This window comes from Cyanistes caeruleus, chromosome 9 (genome assembly GCF_971803275.1).
Source record: "Cyanistes caeruleus chromosome 9, bCyaCae1.hap1.1, whole genome shotgun sequence".
NCBI lineage: Eukaryota > Metazoa > Chordata > Aves > Passeriformes > Paridae > Cyanistes > Cyanistes caeruleus.
In genome coordinates this window covers 9,316,055-9,344,011 of record NC_141709.1, presented here as the reverse complement: position 1 = coordinate 9,344,011, position 27,957 = coordinate 9,316,055, and the positions used below count along the sequence as shown (strand labels likewise).

Here is a 27,957-nt window from a genome sequence, read left to right as displayed (position 1 = left end):
AGGACAAAGGCTGTTTCCAGAGCCAGCAGTCTGATGGCAGGGCTGATGTCCTGTGCCTTGTCATCAAGGGCTGCAAGAGAGAGGAACAGATCTCCATGGTCAGATCTGGATCTGCAGGTACCCGAGGAGAGCCCCGTGCAAGGGCCAACCCAGGTGGCTCTGGCCATGGCCAGGAGGGAGCAGGGACCAAAGGGATCAGCCCAAAGCCACTGGACACTATTGGCACTCGTGCCCCTGAAATCTCTGTGTGTGCCCTGGCCACACCAGGCCTGGTCCGCACAGGGAGCAGAGCCCTGGGCAGCCGGGGCAGGGATTGCAGCTCCCCTTGGCAGCCGGGGCTGGCAGCCCGCTGCCCTCACTCACCCTGACAGATGCTCTGGAGCTCTCGTTTGTTCCCCCGGAGGTGCTGCCCGGCCATCCCTGGGAACACAGAGCCTGTCAGGGTCCCAGCAGCACAGCTCCCTGCCAGCGGCGCTGCCAGCCCTGGGGCCACACGGCCTCCTGCCCCGGCAGGGCTCAGCCCCGGCCCTTGCCGCATCCTGACTCAGCCCAAGGGCCCCGGCTGCCAGAGGCCGGCAGCAGCAGCCCCGAGGGCAGCCGGGGCTCCAGGGCCGGGGCAGCAGCCGGGGCTGGGGCCGAGCTGCGGCGGGGCAGGGAGGGAGCCCAGCCCGGTTCGTGGCTCACCAATGAACCTGATGGCCGCCGCTCGCAGGGACTCCTGCGGGCTGTCCAGGTACAGCAGGGCCCGGTGCAGGTGCTCAGCCGCTCGGCTCCTGTCCTGTGCCAGCTGCAGAGAGCGGCGGGAGGGAAGGGTTGGTGCGGGCTCTGCCCCTCGGCCGGGCACTGCTGCCTGCGGCCAGCCCCGGCCTCCCGTGCCCGCCCAGCCCTGAGGCACCGGGCAGCAGCCGCTGGCGCCGGGCTCTGGAGGGGGCAGAGGGCCGGGGGCTGCCCGGGGAGCCGCGGTGCTGCCCTGCCCGACAGAGCAGCGGTGCCGGGGCTCCATGGGCACACGGCTCGGGGCCACAGGGGGCTGGAGTAGAGCCCGCGGGGCCCAGGGAAGGGAGCAGCGTGTGGGGCACAGGCTGGCGGCCCTGGGTGCGGCACTGGGCAGGGCACAGCTGCCAGCCGCACACACTGAGCTTCTCCAACCTTGGGCTGGGGCTTCCAGCCCGCCCTTACCAAGCCCTCGCCGAACCTCCAGGTCTGATCCACCCGCAGCATCTGCTGGAGATCCTTCCTCTTCAGGAATCGGGCGGAACAGAGCAGCGTTTCCCGGGAGGCCTGGAGAGCAGCAGAGACCCAGAGATGGCACCACAGCCCAGGGCACAGGACCCACGTCCCTGGGCCAAGACCAGGAGGGAGCTGCAGCCTGCGAGGCAGCAGAGCAGGAGGCAGCCGAGCGCCCTGCCAGGGAGCCACGGCAGCTGCCGAGTCCTCACATCAACCACGCGCTGGTTCTCATCATGGCAGTGCAAGGAGAGTGGGAGCAGGCTCTGCTGCACGTGGGACTTCAGGGCCTTTTTCCCCTCCTTTGGTACTAAATCCATCATCTCTTGGAAGATGAACATGGAGCACAGCTGCACCTGGCTATCGTCCTGTACGAAAGGAAGAAATAAAGACCTCAGCATCAGCTGCTTCAGGCCCACCTGGGCACAGGCCTGCAAATGCCCAGGGCACAGTGCCAAGGCAGCAGCCATGGCTGGAGACACAGAGCCTTACATTGTCAAAGAGCGGCAGGAGCGCCTCAGCCAGCTGCAGGCCGAGGGGGATGGTTATCGGGCCACCACTGTACAGGAACAAACGGCTGAGGAGAGCGATGCTCATCCCAAGCACATGGCTGTCATTTTCCCCCAGGAGCTCCACGAGCCTTTCATGCAGGCCCCACATTCTTTTGGCCTGTGTGGAACACAAGTGTGTGAAATGCCACCCTGCTGCCACAGGGCCCAGAGGCCAAAGGCCTGTGCCAAAGGCCTGGGGCAGGAGGCAAGAGGCAGGAGGCAGGAGAGCTGGCAGCAGCTGCCTCAGTGCCCAAAGGCCAGCCAAGCGCAAGCCACTGCCTTCCCCAGCCCCACGCCGGCAGCCGCTGCCCCCTTCTCACCATGGAGGAATTCTTGCCGAGCACCACAAGGCCTCTGAGTGCCAAGCGACGCCTCTCCCTGCACTCGCTCTGCAGTTTGTTTGATGCGATCTCCAGGACGCTGTCACGGTATTCACTCGAGTCCAGGCACTCCAACATCTGAAGGGCACAGGCCGGTGATGGGGCAGCAGCGCACAGGGCTGGGCCCAGGCAGCAGCACAGGGCGTGGGCACCGTCCCGGGCGGCTGCGGCACCGAGAGGGCAGAGAGCTGGGAGACAGCTCAGCGAGACAGCGCTGCCCTTCAGGCTCACCTCCACAAGGAACGCCATGGCGGCCAAATCCCCGTGTGCCGTGTCTTTGCTGAGCAGCCCGAGCAGGTAGAATGCAATCGCAGAACACAAGGGTAGGGACACGTGACGCATTGCTCTGATGGGAGGAAAAAGGAACCAAGACCCTGAGCCAGTGGGAAAAACCTCTCCATGGACTGACTCCCAGGAGGAGCTTGGCCCTTCTCCACCACCCTGCAAGGGGACCCAGGCCCTTTGGGAAGCAGCTGCTCTTGGGCACCCTCCTCTCCCAGGCTTGTGCAGTGTCCTTGGCCATCCCTTGGTGACAAGGCCCTCTGGCCCCTGACCACGGGGACTGTGTGGGGCACCCCAGGCACGGGGCACAAACGCTGTTTGGGGGCAGCTCACCTGGCCAGCACACCCACAGCACAGTGGTGCGTGCCAGCACACAGCAGCGTGTCCCAGCCACACTCGTCTTCCACTGCTGCCACCACATCCTCATAGTGCAGTCGGCAGAGCAGGGCCTTCAGGGTCTGCACTGCAAACCTGTGTGCACAGCAAAGCCCAGGTGATGCTGGGAGCACGGGCTTCTGCCCTGGGGACATGGCAGGGACAGGAGGACTGGCATGGAGCACCTGTTGGGGCTGATGGCAAGGCCGTGTTGCTGCTGGCATCTCTTCCAGAAGGTATCGACCTTCTCTGGCAGATCCAATGTGCTGAACAGCACTTGCAAGAGCAGATGCACCAAGAGACGGGGGAAATACACTGTCACTGCATGTGGGAGACAGGGCAGCTGGAGCATCTTCCATATCACCACAGTTGCCTGTGAAGGACAGAGCAGCCTGAGTCAGTGCTCAGTGCTCAGGTGTCCATGTGGCAGGGCCCGAGCGTGGCAGGGAGAGGCCAGTGGAGATGTAGGGACAGCAGCCGGCCTGGTGGCCCTGGAGCTGCTCCTAGGCCAGGTTGGAGCCCAGTGCCTGATGCAGGGAGATGCCATGGGAGGAGGGAGGATGGAGACCTGAGGGAGAGGTGACCTTGGGGTGAGCAAAGGTCAGTTGCAGAAACTCACAGCCAGGGCAAGGACAGCCGTGTGGTCCCCGTCGGAGGTGCACATGCTGAGCTCTGGCCAGGTGCCCAGCACATCCAGAAGTATCAGCATGGCTGGCTCTGCAGCCCTGCACGAGCACATGATGCTCTTCCACATGGTGGTAGCAGCTCTGTGGGGTCAGAGTTCTGTGTCAGGGGGGTCTGGGACACATCCCCGTGGCCTGGGCAGCAGCAGGGAGCTGAGCTGGCTGCCAGCCCTGCCTCTGCCCACTGCCCCTCAGTGGCAGCCCAGCCCTGTGGGGACTGGCCCCTGAGGGCAGCAGGCTCGGGGGCTGCTGTGCCAGGGCTGACAAAGGGAGGAGCCACAGGGCCCTGGAATCCTCTGTTTGTCAGACACCTGAGCCGGGCTGTGCAGGGGGATGCCCTGAGCCCTCTGGGCACGTGGGCCCTGTACCTGTCACACCATGGGGCCACACGCAGGAGAGCCATCACCACGTCAGCAGGCTGTGCCTCTGTCATATCCAGAAGGGGCCTGTACAGATTGTACTCAGGAAACTCATTAGCCTTGAGCCACTGGTAGATGAACCTCACCATGGGGAGCACCTGGAGAAGGCACAGGGAAACTTGGAAAGCTGCCAGCAGGAGTAATGTGCCCAGCTTCCCAGAGAAGTGCTTCTCTTCCCACCGCACTGCCACGGCCTCAAAGGCTCGCAGTGAGCAGCTGGCGTGGCCAAGCAATTCCTGGGAGGATCGAAGCCAGGCCACAGACTGCTTACTTGCTTTGGACTGGAAGGACCCTCCTCCACAAGCATGTCCAGCAGGGCAGCACTGGCCTTGGTTTTGAAGATGGGAGAGTATGCTCTGACCACAGTGCCCATGGCAGTGGTCTCTTCCTCCCGAATTCTCTTCATGAATTTGCAAATCATCTGCAGCAGAAGGGCAAGAAATGAGGGACATTGCATGGAGTGCTCCAAGCGTGGTGCTGGGCTGAGCAGGAGAGGGGATGGCTGCAGGTACCTGCGCTGTTGTGCGGAAGAGGCCACGGCTGCGATCCTGCTCTCGAGTGCGCTCCATGGCTGCTCCTGGCAAAGAGCGAGCGCAGCTTGAGCTGAGGGGCTGCGGGAGAGGCCGGAGAACACAGCCCAGCCCTGCACTCCCCAGGCAGGGACAGCCCCGGGAGGCCCCAGGGCACAGAGTACAGCTCCAGGGTGTCTGCCCCAGCCCCACTTCTGTCCTGTCCATGGGCGTGTCCCCGGGGGATGGGATGGGATGGGATGGGATGGGATGGGATGGGATGGGATGGGATGGGATGGGATGGGACGAGGCCAAGCTGGCTGCAGGCCCAGGTCTGCCGCTCACCCTCCTGAGGTGGCTGAAATTGCTCCAGCTCTCCAGGCTGCTGTGCTGGGGCAGTCCCAGGGCCTTCTTTCTCCTCCTTCACCCAGGTCAGCTTGGGGACACTTGGAGGTCTCTGCTCAACATCACTGCCTGGATTCATGGCTACTCGCAGCAGAGGTGGCTCAGAAAAGGTCTGAGTTGGCAAGTCCTGCAGCTGTGCCTGGAAGGCACCTGCAGGAGTGAAGTCTTGGCAAGGCTGCAGGACAGCCAGTCCTGCACTTGGGTCTCAGGGGCTCGTGCCACAAGGACAGGAGACTCGTCGTCAAGGACCGCGGTGAGGAAATGCCACGGTCTGGGCTCGAGCACACCTGAGAAGTGTGGTGCTTCACCTCACCAGAAGTGAAGCCTCGGGAAGGCTGCAGGTCACCGAGTGCTGTGGTCTGGCCTCGAGGTGACCTGCAGGAGTAACGCCTCAGAAAGGCTCTGGGTCAGCAAGGAATGAGTGCGCCGTGTGGGGGCTCCTCACAGCACCACTCTGTCCCGTCCTGCCCTGTCACGTGCACCAGGCACTGTGGTGTGGCTGTGTCACCACCAACACTAATGTCACCCCATGTCACAAAGGGCCCTTGGACACCCTGTCCCGTTCCATTCCACGGTTACCATGATGCACCGTGTCACCAAGGGCCGTTGCACACGCTGCCCCCTGCCCTGGGGCTCCACCCAGCCCGGCCAAAGTGGCCCAGCTTGGAAGCAATGCCTTGGCCCAAGTGTCTCAGACAGCCCAACAGGATCTTTAGGAACAGCTCAAACCTGTGGCTGCAGCAGGAAGGGTGGCAGGAGGTTTCCTGCCTGCTTTGCATTGCTGCAGGGGCTGCTCCTGTCAGAGCCCCCTCTCTGCTGGTGACAGCTTTGCTCTTGGGGACACCGCTCTGCAGCAGCCCAGGAACACGAGCGGTGCCCAGTGCCGGGAGCGCCACCAGTGGTTCCCTCCTGTGCACGGGGACCCCAGCCCCAGGGTGGCTGTGCCAGCACCCCCAGGGACCTCCAGCCTCAGGAACCCAGGGCAAGGGGAAACCACAGCTGTGCAAATGCTGCCTGTGCCCAAAGCAAATGCAAAGACAGACAGCCTGTGACAAACAAGGACAATTTATTTACACAACAGCACCACCACCAACAATGAACTACAGAATGTATTTATGTTATAAGAATCTTCATAGCAACAATCTATAAAATGTATGTACAATGAAAGGACCTCTATAGCAATTGCAATAAAGAACCTAACTACAGCCTGTAGAACATATATACTGAAGGGACTGTGTCCACCATCTCTGTTATTCCTGCAAGAGAAGGAGGCATCTTGGCCACTCCAGCCCAGCCCTGAGGGCCGTTCCTGTGCACGCTCTGGTGCCGTTTCTGCTCTGTCCAGAGCCGCTTCAGCAGCAGCGACTCAGCAGCGCTGCTTGAGGAGACATCACCACCCTCCCCATGGAGGCAGAAGCTGTGCAGACACAGAGCTCTGTGTCAGGGGAGCCTTGGTCTCAGCACCGTGGCCTGGGCAGGCGCGGGGGCCCGGGCTGGCCGCCAGCCCTGCCTCTGCCCGCTGCCCTGGCAGCACCCACTGGCTGTGCCCTGCCAGGGCCTCCTTGCCCTCCTTGTCCCGAGACAGCCCAGCCTGGGCACCTCGGGGCTGCTGAGGCCCAGCCTCGAGGGCTTCTGCTGCAGGCATGGCAGTCTCTCAGGGGAAGCACCAGAGCAGCGGGTGACAGGAACAAGGTGACTGCCTGGGGGCTGCTCGTGGCCTCTGACACCCAATTTCCTCAGGGCTTCCACCACCCTGGCCCCTCTGCTCTCCCCCAGCCCGGCCAACCTGCCCGGCAGCGGTGCAGCCCCGATGGAGCTCCAGAGGAGCCAGATTGAGAGAGCCTCAGAGCCCTCAGCAATCCCGCCAGCAACCCACGGGCTGCAGGACACAGACGGCGCTTCCTGGCTGGGAGAAGCCTCGTGCCCATCTCCAGGCACCACAATCACAGCGATCCCCACAGCTCCAGCCCCTGCCCAGCTCCTCTGTGGGCAGCGTTAAGGCTTCAGCAGAACCACCCAAGGCCGAGGGCCTTCTGGCCATTTTCCCTTCCCCACTGCACGCCTGGGCAGCTTGCTGAGCACAAGCACCCTTTTCCCCTCTCCCTCTATGCCCTGCGCACTGGGCACCAGAGAAAGCACCTGAGACACTGGGTATGAGAACACATTCTATATTTCTAAATATAATTCTATATTTCTATATATAATTCTATATCTATATTCTATATATTTCTATTTCTATATATCTATATTAAAAAGAACGAAGAAGAAGGAATAAAAAAAATATCCTAAAGAAAAATCCTGCCCGGCTCAGATGGCCCCGGCAGACAGAGAGCCTCTCAATTCAGCTCTCCTCAGAGCTCCAGCAGCACCGCCAGCCACGGGCCCACAGACAAGGGCGGTTCTTGCGTGCCCTGCGGAATCCATCTCGCCACTTCTGCAAGATGGAGCCTTGAGCTGCGCGGAGGACAAAGGCTGTTTCCAGAGCCAGCAGTCTGATGGCAGGGCTGATGTCCTGTGCCTTGTCATCAAGGGCTGCAAGAGAGAGGAACAGATCTCCATGGTCAGATCTGGATCTGCAGGTACCCGAGGAGAGCCCCGTGCAAGGGCCAACCCAGGTGGCTCTGGCCATGGCCAGGAGGGAGCAGGGACCAAAGGGATCAGCCCAAAGCCACTGGACACTATTGGCACTCGTGCCCCTGAAATCTCTGTGTGTGCCCTGGCCACACCAGGCCTGGTCCGCACAGGGAGCAGAGCCCTGGGCAGCCGGGGCAGGGATTGCAGCTCCCCTTGGCAGCCGGGGCTGGCAGCCCGCTGCCCTCACTCACCCTGACAGATGCTCTGGAGCTCTCGTTTGTTCCCCCGGAGGTGCTGCCCGGCCATCCCTGGGAACACAGAGCCTGTCAGGGTCCCAGCAGCACAGCTCCCTGCCAGCGGCGCTGCCAGCCCTGGGGCCACACGGCCTCCTGCCCCGGCAGGGCTCAGCCCCGGCCCTTGCCGCATCCTGACTCAGCCCAAGGGCCCCGGCTGCCAGAGGCCGGCAGCAGCAGCCCCGAGGGCAGCCGGGGCTCCAGGGCCGGGGCAGCAGCCGGGGCTGGGGCCGAGCTGCGGCGGGGCAGGGAGGGAGCCCAGCCCGGTTCGTGGCTCACCAATGAACCTGATGGCCGCCGCTCGCAGGGACTCCTGCGGGCTGTCCAGGTACAGCAGGGCCCGGTGCAGGTGCTCAGCCGCTCGGCTCCTGTCCTGTGCCAGCTGCAGAGAGCGGCGGGAGGGAAGGGTTGGTGCGGGCTCTGCCCCTCGGCCGGGCACTGCTGCCTGCGGCCAGCCCCGGCCTCCCGTGCCCGCCCAGCCCTGAGGCACCGGGCAGCAGCCGCTGGCGCCGGGCTCTGGAGGGGGCAGAGGGCCGGGGGCTGCCCGGGGAGCCGCGGTGCTGCCCTGCCCGACAGAGCAGCGGTGCCGGGGCTCCATGGGCACACGGCTCGGGGCCACAGGGGGCTGGAGTAGAGCCCGCGGGGCCCAGGGAAGGGAGCAGCGTGTGGGGCACAGGCTGGCGGCCCTGGGTGCGGCACTGGGCAGGGCACAGCTGCCAGCCGCACACACTGAGCTTCTCCAACCTTGGGCTGGGGCTTCCAGCCCGCCCTTACCAAGCCCTCGCCGAACCTCCAGGTCTGATCCACCCGCAGCATCTGCTGGAGATCCTTCCTCTTCAGGAATCGGGCGGAACAGAGCAGCGTTTCCCGGGAGGCCTGGAGAGCAGCAGAGACCCAGAGATGGCACCACAGCCCAGGGCACAGGACCCACGTCCCTGGGCCAAGACCAGGAGGGAGCTGCAGCCTGCGAGGCAGCAGAGCAGGAGGCAGCCGAGCGCCCTGCCAGGGAGCCACGGCAGCTGCCGAGTCCTCACATCAACCACGCGCTGGTTCTCATCATGGCAGTGCAAGGAGAGTGGGAGCAGGCTCTGCTGCACGTGGGACTTCAGGGCCTTTTTCCCCTCCTTTGGTACTAAATCCATCATCTCTTGGAAGATGAACATGGAGCACAGCTGCACCTGGCTATCGTCCTGTACGAAAGGAAGAAATAAAGACCTCAGCATCAGCTGCTTCAGGCCCACCTGGGCACAGGCCTGCAAATGCCCAGGGCACAGTGCCAAGGCAGCAGCCATGGCTGGAGACACAGAGCCTTACATTGTCAAAGAGCGGCAGGAGCGCCTCAGCCAGCTGCAGGCCGAGGGGGATGGTTATCGGGCCACCACTGTACAGGAACAAACGGCTGAGGAGAGCGATGCTCATCCCAAGCACATGGCTGTCATTTTCCCCCAGGAGCTCCACGAGCCTTTCATGCAGGCCCCACATTCTTTTGGCCTGTGTGGAACACAAGTGTGTGAAATGCCACCCTGCTGCCACAGGGCCCAGAGGCCAAAGGCCTGTGCCAAAGGCCTGGGGCAGGAGGCAAGAGGCAGGAGGCAGGAGAGCTGGCAGCAGCTGCCTCAGTGCCCAAAGGCCAGCCAAGCGCAAGCCACTGCCTTCCCCAGCCCCACGCCGGCAGCCGCTGCCCCCTTCTCACCATGGAGGAATTCTTGCCGAGCACCACAAGGCCTCTGAGTGCCAAGCGACGCCTCTCCCTGCACTCGCTCTGCAGTTTGTTTGATGCGATCTCCAGGACGCTGTCACGGTATTCACTCGAGTCCAGGCACTCCAACATCTGAAGGGCACAGGCCGGTGATGGGGCAGCAGCGCACAGGGCTGGGCCCAGGCAGCAGCACAGGGCGTGGGCACCGTCCCGGGCGGCTGCGGCACCGAGAGGGCAGAGAGCTGGGAGACAGCTCAGCGAGACAGCGCTGCCCTTCAGGCTCACCTCCACAAGGAACGCCATGGCGGCCAAATCCCCGTGTGCCGTGTCTTTGCTGAGCAGCCCGAGCAGGTAGAATGCAATCGCAGAACACAAGGGTAGGGACACGTGACGCATTGCTCTGATGGGAGGAAAAAGGAACCAAGACCCTGAGCCAGTGGGAAAAACCTCTCCATGGACTGACTCCCAGGAGGAGCTTGGCCCTTCTCCACCACCCTGCAAGGGGACCCAGGCCCTTTGGGAAGCAGCTGCTCTTGGGCACCCTCCTCTCCCAGGCTTGTGCAGTGTCCTTGGCCATCCCTTGGTGACAAGGCCCTCTGGCCCCTGACCACGGGGACTGTGTGGGGCACCCCAGGCACGGGGCACAAACGCTGTTTGGGGGCAGCTCACCTGGCCAGCACACCCACAGCACAGTGGTGCGTGCCAGCACACAGCAGCGTGTCCCAGCCACACTCGTCTTCCACTGCTGCCACCACATCCTCATAGTGCAGTCGGCAGAGCAGGGCCTTCAGGGTCTGCACTGCAAACCTGTGTGCACAGCAAAGCCCAGGTGATGCTGGGAGCACGGGCTTCTGCCCTGGGGACATGGCAGGGACAGGAGGACTGGCATGGAGCACCTGTTGGGGCTGATGGCAAGGCCGTGTTGCTGCTGGCATCTCTTCCAGAAGGTATCGACCTTCTCTGGCAGATCCAATGTGCTGAACAGCACTTGCAAGAGCAGATGCACCAAGAGACGGGGGAAATACACTGTCACTGCATGTGGGAGACAGGGCAGCTGGAGCATCTTCCATATCACCACAGTTGCCTGTGAAGGACAGAGCAGCCTGAGTCAGTGCTCAGTGCTCAGGTGTCCATGTGGCAGGGCCCGAGCGTGGCAGGGAGAGGCCAGTGGAGATGTAGGGACAGCAGCCGGCCTGGTGGCCCTGGAGCTGCTCCTAGGCCAGGTTGGAGCCCAGTGCCTGATGCAGGGAGATGCCATGGGAGGAGGGAGGATGGAGACCTGAGGGAGAGGTGACCTTGGGGTGAGCAAAGGTCAGTTGCAGAAACTCACAGCCAGGGCAAGGACAGCCGTGTGGTCCCCGTCGGAGGTGCACATGCTGAGCTCTGGCCAGGTGCCCAGCACATCCAGAAGTATCAGCATGGCTGGCTCTGCAGCCCTGCACGAGCACATGATGCTCTTCCACATGGTGGTAGCAGCTCTGTGGGGTCAGAGTTCTGTGTCAGGGGGGTCTGGGACACATCCCCGTGGCCTGGGCAGCAGCAGGGAGCTGAGCTGGCTGCCAGCCCTGCCTCTGCCCACTGCCCCTCAGTGGCAGCCCAGCCCTGTGGGGACTGGCCCCTGAGGGCAGCAGGCTCGGGGGCTGCTGTGCCAGGGCTGACAAAGGGAGGAGCCACAGGGCCCTGGAATCCTCTGTTTGTCAGACACCTGAGCCGGGCTGTGCAGGGGGATGCCCTGAGCCCTCTGGGCACGTGGGCCCTGTACCTGTCACACCATGGGGCCACACGCAGGAGAGCCATCACCACGTCAGCAGGCTGTGCCTCTGTCATATCCAGAAGGGGCCTGTACAGATTGTACTCAGGAAACTCATTAGCCTTGAGCCACTGGTAGATGAACCTCACCATGGGGAGCACCTGGAGAAGGCACAGGGAAACTTGGAAAGCTGCCAGCAGGAGTAATGTGCCCAGCTTCCCAGAGAAGTGCTTCTCTTCCCACCGCACTGCCACGGCCTCAAAGGCTCGCAGTGAGCAGCTGGCGTGGCCAAGCAATTCCTGGGAGGATCGAAGCCAGGCCACAGACTGCCTTACTTGCTTTGGACTGGAAGGACCCTCCTCCACAAGCATGTCCAGCAGGGCAGCACTGGCCTTGGTTTTGAAGATGGGAGAGTATGCTCTGACCACAGTGCCCATGGCAGTGGTCTCTTCCTCCCGAATTCTCTTCATGAATTTGCAAATCATCTGCAGCAGAAGGGCAAGAAATGAGGGACATTGCATGGAGTGCTCCAAGCGTGGTGCTGGGCTGAGCAGGAGAGGGGATGGCTGCAGGTACCTGCGCTGTTGTGCGGAAGAGGCCACGGCTGCGATCCTGCTCTCGAGTGCGCTCCATGGCTGCTCCTGGCAAAGAGCGAGCGCAGCTTGAGCTGAGGGGCTGCGGGAGAGGCCGGAGAACACAGCCCAGCCCTGCACTCCCCAGGCAGGGACAGCCCCGGGAGGCCCCAGGGCACAGAGTACAGCTCCAGGGCGTCTGACCCAGCCCCACTTCTGTCCTGTCCATGGGTGTGTCCCCGGGGGATGGGATGGGATGGGATGGGATGGGATGGGATGGGATGGGATGGGATGGGATGGGATGGGACGAGGCCAAGCTGGCTGCAGGCCCAGGTCTGCCGCTCACCCTCCTGAGGTGGCTGAAATTGCTCCAGCTCTTCAGGCTGCTGTGCTGGGGCAGTCCCAGGGCCTTCTTTCTCCTCCTTCACCCAGGTCAGCTTGGGGACACTTGGAGGTCTCTGCTCAACATCACTGCCTGGATTCATGGCTACTCGCAGCAGAGGTGGCTCAGAAAAGGTCTGAGTTGGCAAGTCCTGCAGCTGTGCCTGGAAGGCACCTGCAGGAGTGAAGTCTTGGCAAGGCTGCAGGACAGCCAGTCCTGCACTTGGGTCTCAGGGGCTCGTGCCACAAGGACAGGAGACTCGTCGTCAAGGACCGCGGTGAGGAAATGCCACGGTCTGGGCTCGAGCACACCTGAGAAGTGTGGTGCTTCACCTCACCAGAAGTGAAGCCTCGGGAAGGCTGCAGGTCACCGAGTGCTGTGGTCTGGCCTCGAGGTGACCTGCAGGAGTAACGCCTCAGAAAGGCTCTGGGTCAGCAAGGAATGAGTGCGCCGTGTGGGGGCTCCTCACAGCACCACTCTGTCCCGTCCTGCCCTGTCACGTGCACCAGGCACTGTGGTGTGGCTGTGTCACCACCAACACTAATGTCACCCCATGTCACAAAGGGCCCTTGGACACCCTGTCCCGTTCCATTCCACGGTTACCATGATGCACCGTGTCACCAAGGGCCGTTGCACACGCTGCCCCCTGCCCTGGGGCTCCACCCAGCCCGGCCAAAGTGGCCCAGCTTGGAAGCAATGCCTTGGCCCAAGTGTCTCAGACAGCCCAACAGGATCTTTAGGAACAGCTCAAACCTGTGGCTGCAGCAGGAAGGGTGGCAGGAGGTTTCCTGCCTGCTTTGCATTGCTGCAGGGGCTGCTCCTGTCAGAGCCCCCTCTCTGCTGGTGACAGCTTTGCTCTTGGGGACACCGCTCTGCAGCAGCCCAGGAACACGAGCGGTGCCCAGTGCCGGGAGCGCCACCAGTGGTTCCCTCCTGTGCACGGGGACCCCAGCCCCAGGGTGGCTGTGCCAGCACCCCCAGGGACCTCCAGCCTCAGGAACCCAGGGCAAGGGGAAACCACAGCTGTGCAAATGCTGCCTGTGCCCAAAGCAAATGCAAAGACAGACAGCCTGTGACAAACAAGGACAATTTATTTACACAACAGCACCACCACCAACAATGAACTACAGAATGTATTTATGTTATAAGAATCTTCATAGCAACAATCTATAAAATGTATGTACAATGAAAGGACCTCTATAGCAATTGCAATAAAGAACCTAACTACAGCCTGTAGAACATATATACTGAAGGGACTGTGTCCACCATCTCTGTTATTCCTGCAAGAGAAGGAGGCATCTTGGCCACTCCAGCCCAGCCCTGAGGGCCGTTCCTGTGCACGCTCTGGTGCCGTTTCTGCTCTGTCCAGAGCCGCTTCAGCAGCAGCGACTCAGCAGCGCTGCTCGAGGAGACATCACCACCCTCCCCATGGAGGCAGAAGCTGTGCAGACACAGAGCTCTGTGTCAGGGGAGCCTTGGTCTCAGCACCGTGGCCTGGGCAGGCGCGGGGGCCCGGGCTGGCCGCCAGCCCTGCCTCTGCCTGCTGCCCTGGCAGCACCCACTGGCTGTGCCCTGCCAGGGCCTCCTTGCCCTCCTTGTCCCGAGACAGCCCAGCCTGGGCACCTCGGGGCTGCTGAGGCCCAGCCTCGAGGGCTTCTGCTGCAGGCATGGCAGTCTCTCAGGGGAAGCACCAGAGCAGCGGGTGACAGGAACAAGGTGACTGCCTGGGGGCTGCTCGTGGCCTCTGACACCCAATTTCCTCAGGGCTTCCACCACCCTGGCCCCTCTGCTCTCCCCCAGCCCGGCCAACCTGCCCGGCAGCGGTGCAGCCCCGATGGAGCTCCAGAGGAGCCAGATTGAGAGAGCCTCAGAGCCCTCAGCAATCCCGCCAGCAACCCACAGGCTGCAGGACACAGACGGCGCTTCCTGGCTGGGAGAAGCCTCGTGCCCATCTCCAGGCACCACAATCACAGCGATCCCCACAGCTCCAGCCCCTGCCCAGCTCCTCTGTGGGCAGCGTTAAGGCTTCAGCAGAACCACCCAAGGCCGAGGGCCTTCTGGCCATTTTCCCTTCCCCACTGCACGCCTGGGCAGCTTGCTGAGCACAAGCACCCTTTTCCCCTCTCCCTCTATGCCCTGCGCACTGGGCACCAGAGAAAGCACCTGAGACACTGGGTATGAGAACACATTCTATATTTCTAAATATAATTCTATATTTCTATATATAATTCTATATCTATATTCTATATATTTCTATTTCTATATATCTATATTAAAAAGAACGAAGAAGAAGGAATAAAAAAAATATCCTAAAGAAAAATCCTGCCCGGCTCAGATGGCCCCGGCAGACAGAGAGCCTCTCAATTCAGCTCTCCTCAGAGCTCCAGCAGCACCGCCAGCCACGGGCCCACAGACAAGGGCGGTTCTTGCGTGCCCTGCGGAATCCATCTCGCCACTTCTGCAAGATGGAGCCTTGAGCTGCGCGGAGGACAAAGGCTGTTTCCAGAGCCAGACTTCTGATGGCAGGGCTGATGTCCTGTGCCTTGTCATCAAGGGCTGCAAGAGAGAGGAACAGATCTCCATGGTCAGATCTGGATCTGCAGGTACCCGAGGAGAGCCCCGTGCAAGGGCCAACCCAGGTGGCTCTGGCCATGGCCAGGAGGGAGCAGGGACCAAAGGGATCAGCCCAAAGCCACTGGACACTATTGGCACTCGTGCCCCTGAAATCTCTGTGTGTGCCCTGGCCACACCAGGCCTGGTCCGCACAGGGAGCAGAGCCCTGGGCAGCCGGGGCAGGGATTGCAGCTCCCCTTGGCAGCCGGGGCTGGCAGCCCGCTGCCCTCACTCACCCTGACAGATGCTCTGGAGCTCTCGTTTGTTCCCCCGGAGGTGCTGCCCGGCCATCCCTGGGAACACAGAGCCTGTCAGGGTCCCAGCAGCACAGCTCCCTGCCAGCGGCGCTGCCAGCCCTGGGGCCACACGGCCTCCTGCCCCGGCAGGGCTCAGCCCCGGCCCTTGCCGCATCCTGACTGAGCCCAAGGGCCCCGGCTGCCAGAGGCCGGCAGCAGCAGCCCCGAGGGCAGCCGGGGCTCCAGGGCCGGGGCAGCAGCCGGGGCTGGGGCCGAGCTGCGGCGGGGCAGGGAGGGAGCCCAGCCCGGTTCGTGGCTCACCAATGAACCTGATGGCCGCCGCTCGCAGGGACTCCTGCGGGCTGTCCAGGTACAGCAGGGCCCGGTGCAGGTGCTCAGCCGCTCGGCTCCTGTCCTGTGCCAGCTGCAGAGAGCGGCGGGAGGGAAGGGTTGGTGCGGGCTCTGCCCCTCGGCCGGGCACTGCTGCCTGCGGCCAGCCCCGGCCTCCCGTGCCCGCCCAGCCCTGAGGCACCGGGCAGCAGCCGCTGGCGCCGGGCTCTGGAGGGGGCAGAGGGCCGGGGGCTGCCCGGGGAGCCGCGGTGCTGCCCTGCCCGACAGACCAGCGGTGCCGGGGCTCCATGGGCACACGGCTCGGGGCCACAGGGGGCTGGAGTAGAGCCCGCGGGGCCCAGGGAAGGGAGCAGCGTGTGGGGCACAGGCTGGCGGCCCTGGGTGCGGCACTGGGCAGGGCACAGCTGCCAGCCGCACACACTGAGCTTCTCCAACCTTGGGCTGGGGCTTCCAGCCCGCCCTTACCAAGCCCTCGCCGAACCTCCAGGTCTGATCCACCCGCAGCATCTGCTGGAGATCCTTCCTCTTCAGGAATCGGGCGGAACAGAGCAGCGTTTCCCGGGAGGCCTGGAGAGCAGCAGAGACCCAGAGATGGCACCACAGCCCAGGGCACAGGACCCACGTCCCTGGGCCAAGACCAGGAGGGAGCTGCAGCCTGCGAGGCAGCAGAGCAGGAGGCAGCCGAGCGCCCTGCCAGGGAGCCACGGCAGCTGCCGAGTCCTCACATCAACCACGCGCTGGTTCTCATCATGGCAGTGCAAGGAGAGTGGGAGCAGGCTCTGCTGCACGTGGGACTTCAGGGCCTTTTTCCCCTCCTTTGGTACTAAATCCATCATCTCTTGGAAGATGAACATGGAGCACAGCTGCACCTGGCTATCGTCCTGTACGAAAGGAAGAAATAAAGACCTCAGCATCAGCTGCTTCAGGCCCACCTGGGCACAGGCCTGCAAATGCCCAGGGCACAGTGCCAAGGCAGCAGCCATGGCTGGAGACACAGAGCCTTACATTGTCAAAGAGCGGCAGGAGCGCCTCAGCCAGCTGCAGGCCGAGGGGGATGGTTATCGGGCCACCACTGTACAGGAACAAACGGCTGAGGAGAGCGATGCTCATCCCAAGCACATGGCTGTCATTTTCCCCCAGGAGCTCCACGAGCCTTTCATGCAGGCCCCACATTCTTTTGGCCTGTGTGGAACACAAGTGTGTGAAATGCCACCCTGCTGCCACAGGGCCCAGAGGCCAAAGGCCTGTGCCAAAGGCCTGGGGCAGGAGGCAAGAGGCAGGAGGCAGGAGAGCTGGCAGCAGCTGCCTCAGTGCCCAAAGGCCAGCCAAGCGCAAGCCACTGCCTTCCCCAGCCCCACGCCGGCAGCCGCTGCCCCCTTCTCACCATGGAGGAATTCTTGCCGAGCACCACAAGGCCTCTGAGTGCCAAGCGACGCCTCTCCCTGCACTCGCTCTGCAGTTTGTTTGATGCGATCTCCAGGACGCTGTCACGGTATTCACTCGAGTCCAGGCACTCCAACATCTGAAGGGCACAGGCCGGTGATGGGGCAGCAGCGCACAGGGCTGGGCCCAGGCAGCAGCACAGGGCGTGGGCACCGTCCCGGGCGGCTGCGGCACCGAGAGGGCAGAGAGCTGGGAGACAGCTCAGCGAGACAGCGCTGCCCTTCAGGCTCACCTCCACAAGGAACGCCATGGCGGCCAAATCCCCGTGTGCCGTGTCTTTGCTGAGCAGCCCGAGCAGGTAGAATGCAATCGCAGAACACAAGGGTAGGGACACGTGACGCATTGCTCTGATGGGAGGAAAAAGGAACCAAGACCCTGAGCCAGTGGGAAAAACCTCTCCATGGACTGACTCCCAGGAGGAGCTTGGCCCTTCTCCACCACCCTGCAAGGGGACCCAGGCCCTTTGGGAAGCAGCTGCTCTTGGGCACCCTCCTCTCCCAGGCTTGTGCAGTGTCCTTGGCCATCCCTTGGTGACAAGGCCCTCTGGCCCCTGACCACGGGGACTGTGTGGGGCACCCCAGGCACGGGGCACAAACGCTGTTTGGGGGCAGCTCACCTGGCCAGCACACCCACAGCACAGTGGTGCGTGCCAGCACACAGCAGCGTGTCCCAGCCACACTCGTCTTCCACTGCTGCCACCACATCCTCATAGTGCAGTCGGCAGAGCAGGGCCTTCAGGGTCTGCACTGCAAACCTGTGTGCACAGCAAAGCCCAGGTGATGCTGGGAGCACGGGCTTCTGCCCTGGGGACATGGCAGGGACAGGAGGACTGGCATGGAGCACCTGTTGGGGCTGATGGCAAGGCCGTGTTGCTGCTGGCATCTCTTCCAGAAGGTATCGACCTTCTCTGGCAGATCCAATGTGCTGAACAGCACTTGCAAGAGCAGATGCACCAAGAGACGGGGGAAATACACTGTCACTGCATGTGGGAGACAGGGCAGCTGGAGCATCTTCCATATCACCACAGTTGCCTGTGAAGGACAGAGCAGCCTGAGTCAGTGCTCAGTGCTCAGGTGTCCATGTGGCAGGGCCCGAGCGTGGCAGGGAGAGGCCAGTGGAGATGTAGGGACAGCAGCCGGCCTGGTGGCCCTGGAGCTGCTCCTAGGCCAGGTTGGAGCCCAGTGCCTGATGCAGGGAGATGCCATGGGAGGAGGGAGGATGGAGACCTGAGGGAGAGGTGACCTTGGGGTGAGCAAAGGTCAGTTGCAGAAACTCACAGCCAGGGCAAGGACAGCCGTGTGGTCCCCGTCGGAGGTGCACATGCTGAGCTCTGGCCAGGTGCCCAGCACATCCAGAAGTATCAGCATGGCTGGCTCTGCAGCCCTGCACGAGCACATGATGCTCTTCCACATGGTGGTAGCAGCTCTGTGGGGTCAGAGTTCTGTGTCAGGGGGGTCTGGGACACATCCCCGTGGCCTGGGCAGCAGCAGGGAGCTGAGCTGGCTGCCAGCCCTGCCTCTGCCCACTGCCCCTCAGTGGCAGCCCAGCCCTGTGGGGACTGGCCCCTGAGGGCAGCAGGCTCGGGGGCTGCTGTGCCAGGGCTGACAAAGGGAGGAGCCACAGGGCCCTGGAATCCTCTGTTTGTCAGACACCTGAGCCGGGCTGTGCAGGGGGATGCCCTGAGCCCTCTGGGCACGTGGGCCCTGTACCTGTCACACCATGGGGCCACACGCAGGAGAGCCATCACCACGTCAGCAGGCTGTGCCTCTGTCATATCCAGAAGGGGCCTGTACAGATTGTACTCAGGAAACTCATTAGCCTTGAGCCACTGGTAGATGAACCTCACCATGGGGAGCACCTGGAGAAGGCACAGGGAAACTTGGAAAGCTGCCAGCAGGAGTAATGTGCCCAGCTTCCCAGAGAAGTGCTTCTCTTCCCACCGCACTGCCACGGCCTCAAAGGCTCGCAGTGAGCAGCTGGCGTGGCCAAGCAATTCCTGGGAGGATCGAAGCCAGGCCACAGACTGCCTTACTTGCTTTGGACTGGAAGGACCCTCCTCCACAAGCATGTCCAGCAGGGCAGCACTGGCCTTGGTTTTGAAGATGGGAGAGTATGCTCTGACCACAGTGCCCATGGCAGTGGTCTCTTCCTCCCGAATTCTCTTCATGAATTTGCAAATCATCTGCAGCAGAAGGGCAAGAAATGAGGGACATTGCATGGAGTGCTCCAAGCGTGGTGCTGGGCTGAGCAGGAGAGGGGATGGCTGCAGGTACCTGCGCTGTTGTGCGGAAGAGGCCACGGCTGCGATCCTGCTCTCGAGTGCGCTCCATGGCTGCTCCTGGCAAAGAGCGAGCGCAGCTTGAGCTGAGGGGCTGCGGGAGAGGCCGGAGAACACAGCCCAGCCCTGCACTCCCCAGGCAGGGACAGCCCCGGGAGGCCCCAGGGCACAGAGTACAGCTCCAGGGTGTCTGCCCCAGCCCCACTTCTGTCCTGTCCATGGGTGTGTCCCCGGGGGATGGGATGGGATGGGATGGGATGGGATGGGATGGGATGGGATGGGATGGGATGGGATGGGATGGGATGGGACGAGGCCAAGCTGGCTGCAGGCCCAGGTCTGCCGCTCACCCTCCTGAGGTGGCTGAAATTGCTCCAGCTCTCCAGGCTGCTGTGCTGGGGCAGTCCCAGGGCCTTCTTTCTCCTCCTTCACCCAGGTCAGCTTGGGGACACTTGGAGGTCTCTGCTCAACATCACTGCCTGGATTCATGGCTACTCGCAGCAGAGGTGGCTCAGAAAAGGTCTGAGTTGGCAAGTCCTGCAGCTGTGCCTGGAAGGCACCTGCAGGAGTGAAGTCTTGGCAAGGCTGCAGGACAGCCAGTCCTGCACTTGGGTCTCAGGGGCTCGTGCCACAAGGACAGGAGACTCGTCGTCAAGGACCGCGGTGAGGAAATGCCACGGTCTGGGCTCGAGCACACCTGAGAAGTGTGGTGCTTCACCTCACCAGAAGTGAAGCCTCGGGAAGGCTGCAGGTCACCGAGTGCTGTGGTCTGGCCTCGAGGTGACCTGCAGGAGTAACGCCTCAGAAAGGCTCTGGGTCAGCAAGGAATGAGTGCGCCGTGTGGGGGCTCCTCACAGCACCACTCTGTCCCGTCCTGCCCTGTCACGTGCACCAGGCACTGTGGTGTGGCTGTGTCACCACCAACACTAATGTCACCCCATGTCACAAAGGGCCCTTGGACACCCTGTCCCGTTCCATTCCACGGTTACCATGATGCACCGTGTCACCAAGGGCCGTTGCACACGCTGCCCCCTGCCCTGGGGCTCCACCCAGCCCGGCCAAAGTGGCCCAGCTTGGAAGCAATGCCTTGGCCCAAGTGTCTCAGACAGCCCAACAGGATCTTTAGGAACAGCTCAAACCTGTGGCTGCAGCAGGAAGGGTGGCAGGAGGTTTCCTGCCTGCTTTGCATTGCTGCAGGGGCTGCTCCTGTCAGAGCCCCCTCTCTGCTGGTGACAGCTTTGCTCTTGGGGACACCGCTCTGCAGCAGCCCAGGAACACGAGCGGTGCCCAGTGCCGGGAGCGCCACCAGTGGTTCCCTCCTGTGCACGGGGACCCCAGCCCCAGGGTGGCTGTGCCAGCACCCCCAGGGACCTCCAGCCTCAGGAACCCAGGGCAAGGGGAAACCACAGCTGTGCAAATGCTGCCTGTGCCCAAAGCAAATGCAAAGACAGACAGCCTGTGACAAACAAGGACAATTTATTTACACAACAGCACCACCACCAACAATGAACTACAGAATGTATTTATGTTATAAGAATCTTCATAGCAACAATCTATAAAATGTATGTACAATGAAAGGACCTCTATAGCAATTGCAATAAAGAACCTAACTACAGCCTGTAGAACATATATACTGAAGGGACTGTGTCCACCATCTCTGTTATTCCTGCAAGAGAAGGAGGCATCTTGGCCACTCCAGCCCAGCCCTGAGGGCCGTTCCTGTGCACGCTCTGGTGCCGTTTCTGCTCTGTCCAGAGCCGCTTCAGCAGCAGCGACTCAGCAGCGCTGCTCGAGGAGACATCACCACCCTCCCCATGGAGGCAGAAGCTGTGCAGACACAGAGCTCTGTGTCAGGGGAGCCTTGGTCTCAGCACCGTGGCCTGGGCAGGCGCGGGGGCCCGGGCTGGCCGCCAGCCCTGCCTCTGCCTGCTGCCCTGGCAGCACCCACTGGCTGTGCCCTGCCAGGGCCTCCTTGCCCTCCTTGTCCCGAGACAGCCCAGCCTGGGCACCTCGGGGCTGCTGAGGCCCAGCCTCGAGGGCTTCTGCTGCAGGCATGGCAGTCTCTCAGGGGAAGCACCAGAGCAGCGGGTGACAGGAACAAGGTGACTGCCTGGGGGCTGCTCGTGGCCTCTGACACCCAATTTCCTCAGGGCTTCCACCACCCTGGCCCCTCTGCTCTCCCCCAGCCCGGCCAACCTGCCCGGCAGCGGTGCAGCCCCGATGGAGCTCCAGAGGAGCCAGATTGAGAGAGCCTCAGAGCCCTCAGCAATCCCGCCAGCAACCCACGGGCTGCAGGACACAGACGGCGCTTCCTGGCTGGGAGAAGCCTCGTGCCCATCTCCAGGCACCACAATCACAGCGATCCCCACAGCTCCAGCCCCTGCCCAGCTCCTCTGTGGGCAGCGTTAAGGCTTCAGCAGAACCACCCAAGGCCGAGGGCCTTCTGGCCATTTTCCCTTCCCCACTGCACGCCTGGGCAGCTTGCTGAGCACAAGCACCCTTTTCCCCTCTCCCTCTATGCCCTGCGCACTGGGCACCAGAGAAAGCACCTGAGACACTGGGTATGAGAACACATTCTATATTTCTAAATATAATTCTATATTTCTATATATAATTCTATATCTATATTCTATATATTTCTATTTCTATATATCTATATTAAAAAGAACGAAGAAGAAGGAATAAAAAAAATATCCTAAAGAAAAATCCTGCCCGGCTCAGATGGCCCCGGCAGACAGAGAGCCTCTCAATTCAGCTCTCCTCAGAGCTCCAGCAGCACCGCCAGCCACGGGCCCACAGACAAGGGCGGTTCTTGCGTGCCCTGCGGAATCCATCTCGCCACTTCTGCAAGATGGAGCCTTGAGCTGCGCGGAGGACAAAGGCTGTTTCCAGAGCCAGCAGTCTGATGGCAGGGCTGATGTCCTGTGCCTTGTCATCAAGGGCTGCAAGAGAGAGGAACAGATCTCCATGGTCAGATCTGGATCTGCAGGTACCCGAGGAGAGCCCCGTGCAAGGGCCAACCCAGGTGGCTCTGGCCATGGCCAGGAGGGAGCAGGGACCAAAGGGATCAGCCCAAAGCCACTGGACACTATTGGCACTCGTGCCCCTGAAATCTCTGTGTGTGCCCTGGCCACACCAGGCCTGGTCCGCACAGGGAGCAGAGCCCTGGGCAGCCGGGGCAGGGATTGCAGCTCCCCTTGGCAGCCGGGGCTGGCAGCCCGCTGCCCTCACTCACCCTGACAGATGCTCTGGAGCTCTCGTTTGTTCCCCCGGAGGTGCTGCCCGGCCATCCCTGGGAACACAGAGCCTGTCAGGGTCCCAGCAGCACAGCTCCCTGCCAGCGGCGCTGCCAGCCCTGGGGCCACACGGCCTCCTGCCCCGGCAGGGCTCAGCCCCGGCCCTTGCCGCATCCTGACTGAGCCCAAGGGCCCCGGCTGCCAGAGGCCGGCAGCAGCAGCCCCGAGGCCAGCCGGGGCTCCAGGGCCGGGGCAGCAGCCGGGGCTGGGGCCGAGCTGCGGCGGGGCAGGGAGGGAGCCCAGCCCGGTTCGTGGCTCACCAATGAACCTGATGGCCGCCGCTCGCAGGGACTCCTGCGGGCTGTCCAGGTACAGCAGGGCCCGGTGCAGGTGCTCAGCCGCTCGGCTCCTGTCCTGTGCCAGCTGCAGAGAGCGGCGGGAGGGAAGGGTTGGTGCGGGCTCTGCCCCTCGGCCGGGCACTGCTGCCTGCGGCCAGCCCCGGCCTCCCGTGCCCGCCCAGCCCTGAGGCACCGGGCAGCAGCCGCTGGCGCCGGGCTCTGGAGGGGGCAGAGGGCCGGGGGCTGCCCGGGGAGCCGCGGTGCTGCCCTGCCCGACAGAGCAGCGGTGCCGGGGCTCCATGGGCACACGGCTCGGGGCCACAGGGGGCTGGAGTAGAGCCCGCGGGGCCCAGGGAAGGGAGCAGCGTGTGGGGCACAGGCTGGCAGCCCTGGGTGCGGCACTGGGCAGGGCACAGCTGCCAGCCGCACACACTGAGCTTCTCCAACCTTGGGCTGGGGCTTCCAGCCCGCCCTTACCAAGCCCTCGCCGAACCTCCAGGTCTGATCCACCCGCAGCATCTGCTGGAGATCCTTCCTCTTCAGGAATCGGGCGGAACAGAGCAGCGTTTCCCGGGAGGCCTGGAGAGCAGCAGAGACCCAGAGATGGCACCACAGCCCAGGGCACAGGACCCACGTCCCTGGGCCAAGACCAGGAGGGAGCTGCAGCCTGCGAGGCAGCAGAGCAGGAGGCAGCCGAGCGCCCTGCCAGGGAGCCACGGCAGCTGCCGAGTCCTCACATCAACCACGCGCTGGTTCTCATCATGGCAGTGCAAGGAGAGTGGGAGCAGGCTCTGCTGCACGTGGGACTTCAGGGCCTTTTTCCCCTCCTTTGGTACTAAATCCATCATCTCTTGGAAGATGAACATGGAGCACAGCTGCACCTGGCTATCGTCCTGTACGAAAGGAAGAAATAAAGACCTCAGCATCAGCTGCTTCAGGCCCACCTGGGCACAGGCCTGCAAATGCCCAGGGCACAGTGCCAAGGCAGCAGCCATGGCTGGAGACACAGAGCCTTACATTGTCAAAGAGCGGCAGGAGCGCCTCAGCCAGCTGCAGGCCGAGGGGGATGGTTATCGGGCCACCACTGTACAGGAACAAACGGCTGAGGAGAGCGATGCTCATCCCAAGCACATGGCTGTCATTTTCCCCCAGGAGCTCCACGAGCCTTTCATGCAGGCCCCACATTCTTTTGGCCTGTGTGGAACACAAGTGTGTGAAATGCCACCCTGCTGCCACAGGGCCCAGAGGCCAAAGGCCTGTGCCAAAGGCCTGGGGCAGGAGGCAAGAGGCAGGAGGCAGGAGAGCTGGCAGCAGCTGCCTCAGTGCCCAAAGGCCAGCCAAGCGCAAGCCACTGCCTTCCCCAGCCCCACGCCGGCAGCCGCTGCCCCCTTCTCACCATGGAGGAATTCTTGCCGAGCACCACAAGGCCTCTGAGTGCCAAGCGACGCCTCTCCCTGCACTCGCTCTGCAGTTTGTTTGATGCGATCTCCAGGACGCTGTCACGGTATTCACTCGAGTCCAGGCACTCCAACATCTGAAGGGCACAGGCCGGTGATGGGGCAGCAGCGCACAGGGCTGGGCCCAGGCAGCAGCACAGGGCGTGGGCACCGTCCCGGGCGGCTGCGGCACCGAGAGGGCAGAGAGCTGGGAGACAGCTCAGCGAGACAGCGCTGCCCTTCAGGCTCACCTCCACAAGGAACGCCATGGCGGCCAAATCCCCGTGTGCCGTGTCTTTGCTGAGCAGCCCGAGCAGGTAGAATGCAATCGCAGAACACAAGGGTAGGGACACGTGACGCATTGCTCTGATGGGAGGAAAAAGGAACCAAGACCCTGAGCCAGTGGGAAAAACCTCTCCATGGACTGACTCCCAGGAGGAGCTTGGCCCTTCTCCACCACCCTGCAAGGGGACCCAGGCCCTTTGGGAAGCAGCTGCTCTTGGGCACCCTCCTCTCCCAGGCTTGTGCAGTGTCCTTGGCCATCCCTTGGTGACAAGGCCCTCTGGCCCCTGACCACGGGGACTGTGTGGGGCACCCCAGGCACGGGGCACAAACGCTGTTTGGGGGCAGCTCACCTGGCCAGCACACCCACAGCACAGTGGTGCGTGCCAGCACACAGCAGCGTGTCCCAGCCACACTCGTCTTCCACTGCTGCCACCACATCCTCATAGTGCAGTCGGCAGAGCAGGGCCTTCAGGGTCTGCACTGCAAACCTGTGTGCACAGCAAAGCCCAGGTGATGCTGGGAGCACGGGCTTCTGCCCTGGGGACATGGCAGGGACAGGAGGACTGGCATGGAGCACCTGTTGGGGCTGATGGCAAGGCCGTGTTGCTGCTGGCATCTCTTCCAGAAGGTATCGACCTTCTCTGGCAGATCCAATGTGCTGAACAGCACTTGCAAGAGCAGATGCACCAAGAGACGGGGGAAATACACTGTCACTGCATGTGGGAGACAGGGCAGCTGGAGCATCTTCCATATCACCACAGTTGCCTGTGAAGGACAGAGCAGCCTGAGTCAGTGCTCAGTGCTCAGGTGTCCATGTGGCAGGGCCCGAGCGTGGCAGGGAGAGGCCAGTGGAGATGTAGGGACAGCAGCCGGCCTGGTGGCCCTGGAGCTGCTCCTAGGCCAGGTTGGAGCCCAGTGCCTGATGCAGGGAGATGCCATGGGAGGAGGGAGGATGGAGACCTGAGGGAGAGGTGACCTTGGGGTGAGCAAAGGTCAGTTGCAGAAACTCACAGCCAGGGCAAGGACAGCCGTGTGGTCCCCGTCGGAGGTGCACATGCTGAGCTCTGGCCAGGTGCCCAGCACATCCAGAAGTATCAGCATGGCTGGCTCTGCAGCCCTGCACGAGCACATGATGCTCTTCCACATGGTGGTAGCAGCTCTGTGGGGTCAGAGTTCTGTGTCAGGGGGGTCTGGGACACATCCCCGTGGCCTGGGCAGCAGCAGGGAGCTGAGCTGGCTGCCAGCCCTGCCTCTGCCCACTGCCCCTCAGTGGCAGCCCAGCCCTGTGGGGACTGGCCCCTGAGGGCAGCAGGCTCGGGGGCTGCTGTGCCAGGGCTGACAAAGGGAGGAGCCACAGGGCCCTGGAATCCTCTGTTTGTCAGACACCTGAGCCGGGCTGTGCAGGGGGATGCCCTGAGCCCTCTGGGCACGTGGGCCCTGTACCTGTCACACCATGGGGCCACACGCAGGAGAGCCATCACCACGTCAGCAGGCTGTGCCTCTGTCATATCCAGAAGGGGCCTGTACAGATTGTACTCAGGAAACTCATTAGCCTTGAGCCACTGGTAGATGAACCTCACCATGGGGAGCACCTGGAGAAGGCACAGGGAAACTTGGAAAGCTGCCAGCAGGAGTAATGTGCCCAGCTTCCCAGAGAAGTGCTTCTCTTCCCACCGCACTGCCACGGCCTCAAAGGCTCGCAGTGAGCAGCTGGCGTGGCCAAGCAATTCCTGGGAGGATCGAAGCCAGGCCACAGACTGCCTTACTTGCTTTGGACTGGAAGGACCCTCCTCCACAAGCATGTCCAGCAGGGCAGCACTGGCCTTGGTTTTGAAGATGGGAGAGTATGCTCTGACCACAGTGCCCATGGCAGTGGTCTCTTCCTCCCGAATTCTCTTCATGAATTTGCAAATCATCTGCAGCAGAAGGGCAAGAAATGAGGGACATTGCATGGAGTGCTCCAAGCGTGGTGCTGGGCTGAGCAGGAGAGGGGATGGCTGCAGGTACCTGCGCTGTTGTGCGGAAGAGGCCACGGCTGCGATCCTGCTCTCGAGTGCGCTCCATGGCTGCTCCTGGCAAAGAGCGAGCGCAGCTTGAGCTGAGGGGCTGCGGGAGAGGCCGGAGAACACAGCCCAGCCCTGCACTCCCCAGGCAGGGACAGCCCCGGGAGGCCCCAGGGCACAGAGTACAGCTCCAGGGTGTCTGCCCCAGCCCCACTTCTGTCCTGTCCATGGGTGTGTCCCCGGGGGATGGGATGGGATGGGATGGGATGGGATGGGATGGGATGGGATGGGATGGGATGGGACGAGGCCAAGCTGGCTGCAGGCCCAGGTCTGCCGCTCACCCTCCTGAGGTGGCTGAAATTGCTCCAGCTCTCCAGGCTGCTGTGCTGGGGCAGTCCCAGGGCCTTCTTTCTCCTCCTTCACCCAGGTCAGCTTGGGGACACTTGGAGGTCTCTGCTCAACATCACTGCCTGGATTCATGGCTACTCGCAGCAGAGGTGGCTCAGAAAAGGTCTGAGTTGGCAAGTCCTGCAGCTGTGCCTGGAAGGCACCTGCAGGAGTGAAGTCTTGGCAAGGCTGCAGGACAGCCAGTCCTGCACTTGGGTCTCAGGGGCTCGTGCCACAAGGACAGGAGACTCGTCGTCAAGGACCGCGGTGAGGAAATGCCACGGTCTGGGCTCGAGCACACCTGAGAAGTGTGGTGCTTCACCTCACCAGAAGTGAAGCCTCGGGAAGGCTGCAGGTCACCGAGTGCTGTGGTCTGGCCTCGAGGTGACCTGCAGGAGTAACGCCTCAGAAAGGCTCTGGGTCAGCAAGGAATGAGTGCGCCGTGTGGGGGCTCCTCACAGCACCACTCTGTCCCGTCCTGCCCTGTCACGTGCACCAGGCACTGTGGTGTGGCTGTGTCACCACCAACACTAATGTCACCCCATGTCACAAAGGGCCCTTGGACACCCTGTCCCGTTCCATTCCACGGTTACCATGATGCACCGTGTCACCAAGGGCCGTTGCACACGCTGCCCCCTGCCCTGGGGCTCCACCCAGCCCGGCCAAAGTGGCCCAGCTTGGAAGCAATGCCTTGGCCCAAGTGTCTCAGACAGCCCAACAGGATCTTTAGGAACAGCTCAAACCTGTGGCTGCAGCAGGAAGGGTGGCAGGAGGTTTCCTGCCTGCTTTGCATTGCTGCAGGGGCTGCTCCTGTCAGAGCCCCCTCTCTGCTGGTGACAGCTTTGCTCTTGGGGACACCGCTCTGCAGCAGCCCAGGAACACGAGCGGTGCCCAGTGCCGGGAGCGCCACCAGTGGTTCCCTCCTGTGCACGGGGACCCCAGCCCCAGGGTGGCTGTGCCAGCACCCCCAGGGACCTCCAGCCTCAGGAACCCAGGGCAAGGGGAAACCACAGCTGTGCAAATGCTGCCTGTGCCCAAAGCAAATGCAAAGACAGACAGCCTGTGACAAACAAGGACAATTTATTTACACAACAGCACCACCACCAACAATGAACTACAGAATGTATTTATGTTATAAGAATCTTCATAGCAACAATCTATAAAATGTATGTACAATGAAAGGACCTCTATAGCAATTGCAATAAAGAACCTAACTACAGCCTGTAGAACATATATACTGAAGGGACTGTGTC

The 27,957-nt window shown here is 62.3% G+C and overlaps 4 protein-coding genes across 4 annotated transcripts in view; 1 reads left to right on the top strand and 3 right to left on the bottom strand.

Annotated features, from left to right (window-relative positions):
• The window catches only part of LOC147651519 (endogenous retrovirus group K member 6 Gag polyprotein-like), a 222,124-nt gene that overhangs the window by 121,670 nt on the left and 72,497 nt on the right, over nt 1-27,957 (top strand). The gene's annotated exons all lie outside the window — the stretch shown is intronic.
• On the bottom strand, nt 334-5,324 carry LOC147651525 (maestro heat-like repeat-containing protein family member 7). The gene is made up of 14 exons (XM_086842972.1): nt 4,772-5,324; nt 4,430-4,494; nt 4,189-4,338; nt 3,867-4,015; nt 3,435-3,582; nt 3,001-3,188; nt 2,774-2,911; nt 2,390-2,504; nt 2,099-2,236; nt 1,720-1,896; nt 1,440-1,595; nt 1,180-1,281; nt 685-787; nt 334-420 (listed from the first exon to the last, which is right to left on the bottom strand). Exons 1-14 carry the CDS (start codon nt 4,908-4,910, stop codon nt 356-358), a joined length of 1,833 nt encoding a protein of 610 aa, XP_086699098.1. The 5' UTR covers nt 4,911-5,324; the 3' UTR covers nt 334-355.
• On the bottom strand, nt 14,921-19,922 carry LOC147651524 (maestro heat-like repeat-containing protein family member 7). Its single transcript, XM_086842973.1, has 14 exons — nt 19,370-19,922; nt 19,018-19,082; nt 18,777-18,926; nt 18,454-18,602; nt 18,022-18,169; nt 17,588-17,775; nt 17,361-17,498; nt 16,977-17,091; nt 16,686-16,823; nt 16,307-16,483; nt 16,027-16,182; nt 15,767-15,868; nt 15,272-15,374; nt 14,921-15,007 (listed from the first exon to the last, which is right to left on the bottom strand). The coding sequence occupies exons 1-14, from the start codon at nt 19,506-19,508 to the stop codon at nt 14,943-14,945; spliced, it is 1,833 nt and encodes a 610-aa protein (XP_086699099.1). The 5' UTR covers nt 19,509-19,922; the 3' UTR covers nt 14,921-14,942.
• On the bottom strand, nt 22,225-27,211 carry LOC147651523 (maestro heat-like repeat-containing protein family member 7). Its single transcript, XM_086842907.1, has 14 exons — nt 26,659-27,211; nt 26,322-26,386; nt 26,081-26,230; nt 25,758-25,906; nt 25,326-25,473; nt 24,892-25,079; nt 24,665-24,802; nt 24,281-24,395; nt 23,990-24,127; nt 23,611-23,787; nt 23,331-23,486; nt 23,071-23,172; nt 22,576-22,678; nt 22,225-22,311 (listed from the first exon to the last, which is right to left on the bottom strand). The coding sequence occupies exons 1-14, from the start codon at nt 26,795-26,797 to the stop codon at nt 22,247-22,249; spliced, it is 1,833 nt and encodes a 610-aa protein (XP_086699033.1). The 5' UTR covers nt 26,798-27,211; the 3' UTR covers nt 22,225-22,246.

Coding starts and splice junctions, on each gene's coding strand:
- LOC147651525 (XM_086842972.1), bottom strand. CDS start 4,910: ATGAATCCAGGCAGTGATGTTGAGCAGAGACCTCCAAGTGTCCCCAAG. Junction 2,505..2,773: donor GCTGTGGGTGTGCTGGCCAG/GTGAGCTGCCCC, acceptor TCCTCCCATCAG/AGCAATGCGTCACGTGTCCC. Junction 788..1,179: donor GGAGGTTCGGCGAGGGCTTG/GTAAGGGCGGGC, acceptor CGCTCTCTGCAG/CTGGCACAGGACAGGAGCCG.
- LOC147651523 (XM_086842907.1), bottom strand. CDS start 26,797: ATGAATCCAGGCAGTGATGTTGAGCAGAGACCTCCAAGTGTCCCCAAG. Junction 26,231..26,321: donor TCTTCCGCACAACAGCGCAG/GTACCTGCAGCC, acceptor CTTCTGCTGCAG/ATGATTTGCAAATTCATGAA. Junction 22,312..22,575: donor GGCGGCCATCAGGTTCATTG/GTGAGCCACGAA, acceptor CTGTGTTCCCAG/GGATGGCCGGGCAGCACCTC.
- LOC147651524 (XM_086842973.1), bottom strand. CDS start 19,508: ATGAATCCAGGCAGTGATGTTGAGCAGAGACCTCCAAGTGTCCCCAAG. Junction 17,092..17,360: donor GCTGTGGGTGTGCTGGCCAG/GTGAGCTGCCCC, acceptor TCCTCCCATCAG/AGCAATGCGTCACGTGTCCC. Junction 16,183..16,306: donor TCCTGCCGCTCTTTGACAAT/GTAAGGCTCTGT, acceptor CCTTTCGTACAG/GACGATAGCCAGGTGCAGCT.